This window comes from Drosophila persimilis, unplaced genomic scaffold, assembly GCF_003286085.1.
Source record: "Drosophila persimilis strain 14011-0111.01,24,50 unplaced genomic scaffold, DperRS2 tig00000829-arrow-arrow-pilon, whole genome shotgun sequence".
Taxonomy (NCBI): Eukaryota; Metazoa; Arthropoda; class Insecta; order Diptera; family Drosophilidae; genus Drosophila; species Drosophila persimilis.
In genome coordinates this window covers 38,542-44,209 of record NW_020825359.1, presented here as the reverse complement: position 1 = coordinate 44,209, position 5,668 = coordinate 38,542, and the positions used below count along the sequence as shown (strand labels likewise).

General features: G+C 40.9%; 1 protein-coding gene across 1 annotated transcript; it reads left to right on the top strand.

Annotated features, from left to right (window-relative positions):
• The first annotated feature begins 258 nt into the window (after nucleotides 1-258).
• On the top strand, nucleotides 259-2,080 carry LOC6599899 (innexin inx7). Its single transcript, XM_002024976.2, has 3 exons — nucleotides 259-674; nucleotides 834-1,546; nucleotides 1,603-2,080. Exons 1-3 carry the CDS (start codon nucleotides 441-443, stop codon nucleotides 1,952-1,954), a joined length of 1,299 nt encoding a protein of 432 aa, XP_002025012.1. The 5' UTR covers nucleotides 259-440; the 3' UTR covers nucleotides 1,955-2,080.
• The last annotated feature ends 3,588 nt before the right edge of the window (nucleotides 2,081-5,668 follow it).

Below are 5,668 nucleotides of genomic sequence, written 5' to 3'. Positions count from 1 at the left end.
ACTTGCAAGCTACGTTCCCTCGCTCTCCTTGAGCGAATATCATTCGATAAGATAATCAGTGAGTGCTACTCGTAGTCTCTCCCCCAAAAACTCAATTAAATAGCCGAGTTGGCTCTTTGGCCGAAGTCTTATCGAAGGGGGAGGCTCTTTTGGGTGGGTCTTATTACCAAGAGAACTTGAAGAAATAGGCTCCCTCCCTGATAACGCAATCAGACGCCTCCACTCCCAGGCAGGCAGTCCAGCGCGTTACCGGAGTCGAAACAGTTTGCAATCCCCGACAGTGCGCGGACAACAGCAACGTTATGAGGAGCTAGGCCACAGCACACACGACCCTCGAAAATTCTTCAGAGAAACCTCGTTCGAAACGCGAGAATACCCCTTGTACTGTAATCGTAATCGGAGCTGAAAGGTGAAACTAGAACTAGATAACAGCTCCCACAATGCTGAACACATTCAGCTCGGTGAGGCAGTACCTCAAATTCGATATTACGCGGGTGATCATCGACAATATTGTCTTCAAGCTGCACTATCGCTGGACCTTTGTCATCCTGCTGGTGGCCACACTGCTGATCACCTCCCGCCAGTACATTGGCGAACATATCCAGTGTATATCCGATGCTGTGATTGCACCGGTGATCAATACCTTTTGCTTCTTTACGCCCACTTTTACTGTGGTAAGTACATCACAAGCCATGGAGATTTGAATCTCGGTAGCATTCTATGGTTTGGGGCCTTCTGAAATGGTAGACAGAGATTTCGGATAGGGGGGAATCATTTTGAAAGATTCAAAAATCTTTTAAACTAAAAAGTGCGATCTATTTCCATACTTCTAGGTGAAGCACTACAACAATACTGCCTTTAAGAATGGTGAAATCTTCTCGCCTGGTATCGGACCGTTCAATCAAAATGAGGATAAGATCAAGCGCCATGGCTACTATCAGTGGGTGCCGTTTGTGCTGTTCTTCCAGGCGCTTTGCTTCTATGTGCCGCACTTTCTATGGAAGAAGTGGGAGGGCGGACGGGTCAAGGCCTTGGTCTTTGGCCTCCGGATGGTGGGCCTCACCAAATACCTCAAGAACGATAGTCTGCGGATTGGCAAGCTGAACATACCCTCGATGGCGGAGGCCGATGAGCGGATAAAGGACATCCGTCGGACAATGATCGATCGCATGCGATTGAATCAGTCTTGGGGCGCACATTTGGTCTTTGCCGAGGTGCTCAATCTGGTGAATCTGCTGTTGCAGATCACCTGGACGAACCGCTTCCTGGCCGGAGAGTTCCTCACACTGGGCCCGAAGGCTCTGCATTCCCGATGGGTGGACGAGATGAATGCCTTGGATATCGTCTTCCCCAAGGTGACCAAGTGTAAGTTCTTCAAGTTTGGTGCCTCCGGATCACTGCAGGAGCACGACACCCTCTGTGTGATGGCCCTGAACATCATGAACGAGAAAATCTATGTGATATTGTGGTTCTGGTATGCCTTCCTGTTGATTGTCACCGTTCTGGGTCTCGTCTGGCGACTTCTGACGCTGTTCTTTTACAAAAAGTGAGTAGACGAGTACTCAACCCTTAACCCGTTCGATAACCCCATCCATCCTACAGCTTGACCTTTACCCGCTGGTCCCTGTATTGGGCAAAGCCGGGTAGAGTGGACGAGAACGAGATCTCTGCGGTGATCGACAAGTGCAACTTCTCCAACTGGATGTTCCTCTTCTTTCTGCGCACCAATTTATCCGAGTTCCTGTTCAAGAAGATCATCTATCATCTGGCCAGCGAGTTCCCCGATCCCGATCGCGACAACGACATCAATGCGTATCGCGATCGTGTACCCCACTATCCGGACATTAGTGGCCTGGACACAACGGATTCTCCCCTGCTGCATCAGCGTCATCCATCCACAGCTCCGCACCAGCTGCCATCGACGTCAGGGATATCCACCAAACAGCCCGTCTAAACGGAATCAAAACCCGATTACGATTCCGAACCCGAACCAGAATAATTTATTCATTTCGATTAAAGCTAGGCAGTTAATTATTTCAAATGCTTTTTTTTATTTTAAATATATATATTTTTAAGTGTATGTATTTTTTGGTTCTTTTATTTTGTTTTCTTTTCTGGGGAGTGTAACAGGTTTTTGGATCTGACCAAAATGGCCGACAAAAAAACTGTAATTTCGATTTCGGAATTTCAAATGAAAAACAAAAAAACCAGACACCTCCATTCGAGGGCTGTGAAACGTGGGCGTGGCTGACAGTTTTGTGGTTTTGGTGACCCACTTTATGGCCTGTTCCTACGCGGTTTTGAAAGTGTCTCCACCAAGCTATGGGCCCAGCCCAGTGAAGTTTTTATGGATGGTGTGTGCTTGGGAAATTTCAATGGATTCCCATCCAAAAGATCCAGAGATATTGTACTATGTATTCGTATGATTGCTGTGGTTTTCTCCACTGATAAGACCTGAAGCTTGTTTGCTTCCATTGAGATATCATACCCTGTTGGCAACTCAATGATTTCCCATAGAATACCCCATAGAAAACCTAAATAAATACACATACAATCAAAGGCAAATAACGAATGGAGAGACCTTTTCTCCTTTGTCCCAATAAAAATATATCCGTTCCCCAGATTAAAAGATAATTGTACACAAAGATAAGAACACCTTTCTCTTGTCGGAGATGGCCCAAGGAGACTGATCCCTTTTTGCAGACCCGTAAATCCTTATAAAGTCTTTGTATCTATAAGATACAAGCATGTTCTGTGTGAAACAGCCAATTAGTATGAGGAGCCTCTGGTCTGACACATTTTTGCACTTACTTTTGGTAAGTATTTCCAAATACGATGACAACTCTTGCGCCATACGCGTCGAGGTGTAATGGCAGGCTAGTTATGACACCTGCTTAGCACCAAGTCGAGAAGTCGACGAGGCACTCGGACATTCGAATCTCTTGAGAAGTTGATTTGATGACAAGATTTCGCTTTGATAGTTTGCGGTCAATGTTAACCGGATTAGAATGGCTTGGATTGGATTGGATCGGAATGGAATGAGTTCGGGGATTATATTGGCCTGGGTTCATTCATTTTGGTCATGCAAAAGTTCAACTTTCGAAACTGTCCAAGTCCAATACGGGCCCCCAGATCGACTTCAAGATTGAGAACAAAAAAGAGTGTGCGATGGAGAGCCGATCAGGTTTACGAGTATCTTTTGTCTCTTCAGACAGACAGTCTCTGTCTCGATTTTTTTTTTTTATTCTTTTTGTATCGAACCAAATTGAATCGAATCGAACGCTGTGTGCATATCAAGTGACTTCTTTCTTTCGTTTGCCTTAAAATCCCCAACAAAGCTGAAAACCAGCTCCTCGAATACTATATCAAATAATAAATAATGTGTTCAGCTTGCTCTCTGTCATGCACTAACAATCATGGGGTCAACTTACTATCCTGTCCAGATTTGCAATGATGTACATATATGTCTGATGTCTGTCATTAAAAAATTATATGAATAATAACACTACAGAAAAATGGGCTTCAGAATTTTTTGAGGAGAAGAAACGTAGTATTGTATTTATTTTAAAGTGTATTATATTTAGATAAAAAACCTTTTTAATACATTTATGCTTAAATCAAAGTGAATTGTATTTAATTTCTCGATGTGTGTATTTAAGAACTGAATATTTAATTTAAATATGGGAATGCCAGTTTTTGTCTGAGTGTATAGACTTTTAATTGACTTTTTCCAAGCCTTTGCTATATTATTATATGGTAAAAAAAATATTTTCAAATTTGTATAAGAGTACCTACAATAGTGCTTAAACTGTTGTCAGTTGGAGATACTTTTGGAAGAGCATCAAGGATACTGGATGCCCTAGATACTTCTACAATATAGTGCCAGATATAACCAGATATAATTTATTTCTGAATTAATTAATCGCATAGCATCATCTAGAGTATTCTTCGCGGAGTAGGGTATTCATGTATCTGTTTCTATTTTGGGCTTCGTTTCATTTTTATTTTTTCTTCGGTTGTTGTTGTTGCTGCTGCTGCTGGTGAATGACCGTTAACATTTATGAGATCGAAGTGGTTTTTTTCTGTTTCTGTGTTGTTTGTCGGTTTCTCGTTTTTGGGCATCGGTCAAGATTACGTTTGATCTGTCTTTTGTTCTATTAAGTTGTCTTTGTAGCAGCGTTTGAGATCTTTTGGATTGGATAAGGGTGTATCTACATTAGAGGGAGCTAAAAAGCGATAGAAAGAGAGAGAGAGGGAGATCGATCCCAAGGCAATTTAATTAGAGATACGAAGACAGCGGGACTACCTTCAATTATCCAAATTGATGTGACAATTAACACTTTTGAACTTTTGCGGCTGCTGCCTCACCTCGGGAAATATTGGAGGATGACCTATAGAAGGGGATGGGCTGGGCTGGACTGGGAATTTGTTGCCAATAAATTGTATGCAATTGGAACACTTGTTGCATGCCATTTGCCATCCCAATCTTGGCATGCAAATTTATTTCAATTGCATTTAATTTGTGCGGATTAGTAGACACCAAGACACAAGGTGGGAGGGTGTTTCCAGGCTGGAGACTGGAGACTAGTCAGCCTACCAATTAAGAGTCACAATTTATAACGATTTATTAGCAATTTAGAAACGTTGAACTGGGGCCGGGCCTCATTTTCTATTCGAATTTTGACATATTTTGCAGCTTCCTTCCACGTGATTCGACGGATAACAAATACTAATTGCTCTCGGGGGGAATGGGGTCTATGGCGTATTGGGGACTGTAAAAGATTGGATGGATTGGAATGGAGCATAAAAGGGAATAAAAGATATAAACATGTACAAAAGGAATAGGAAATATGCTCTTAAATGTCATGATAAAGGAGGAATACTGCAAGATTCAGAAAACGTAGAATATATCTTATGATATTCAATGGTATCAAGATGGCTAGTTCTTGAAGAAGATTTACATTGCGAATAGATAGAGGATAAAGGAGAATACAGAACAAAAGTTATAATATATAATGGAACAGAATAGAGAGAAATAAAATGCAGAGATACAAAAAGAGTAGAAATCTGGCTCTGAAAACTGATAGATAGAAGTAGAAAAATATTGACTTTAATACATTTATGGAATAATTTACGAAATATTCAGATAAAGCATTTCCCTCCTTAATGGAAATTATATATACATATATGATGATTTTAGTAGGTACTTAGACACATGTAATTCATGAAATGTGGGGAATATAGTGTCAAAGTATTTATGAGTATTAATGGTATATAAGTAGATAGTAGTAGAGCCCAGATGTGTTTATGGGTAGGTTTTGGAGGGAACATACATATATAATAATCCCTTTATTATATGAAACAGTTTTGGGTCATATTTCATCATATGTCTGGCCGCCAAAGAGCTTCTGCACGTAAAAAAATTATTGATAAATCGCGGCACCTCGAGGATATTTCACTTGGAAGGTTGCAGGAGGCTTGTACATATATATTTATAAATTAAGATTGAATGTTATGTGGCTATTGCTATTTCTGTAGTATAAAGCTAAAGCTAAAGTCTAGACGCTCATTTACTTAATATTTAAGTAAAGATGATATATCTTAATGTTTAGCAATGTAGATACTCTCCTACTTAAAAGTCATAGAATGGCAATAGTTTTGGAACGTC

Bases quoted from the DNA above. Each gene is read 5' to 3' on its own strand.
- LOC6599899 (XM_002024976.2), top strand. From the start codon at position 441: ATGCTGAACACATTCAGCTCGGTGAGGCAGTACCTCAAATTCGATATT. The intron at 675-833 runs GTAAGTACATCA...CCATACTTCTAG, and splicing joins TTACGCCCACTTTTACTGTG to GTGAAGCACTACAACAATAC. The intron at 1,547-1,602 runs GTGAGTAGACGA...TCCATCCTACAG, and splicing joins ACGCTGTTCTTTTACAAAAA to CTTGACCTTTACCCGCTGGT.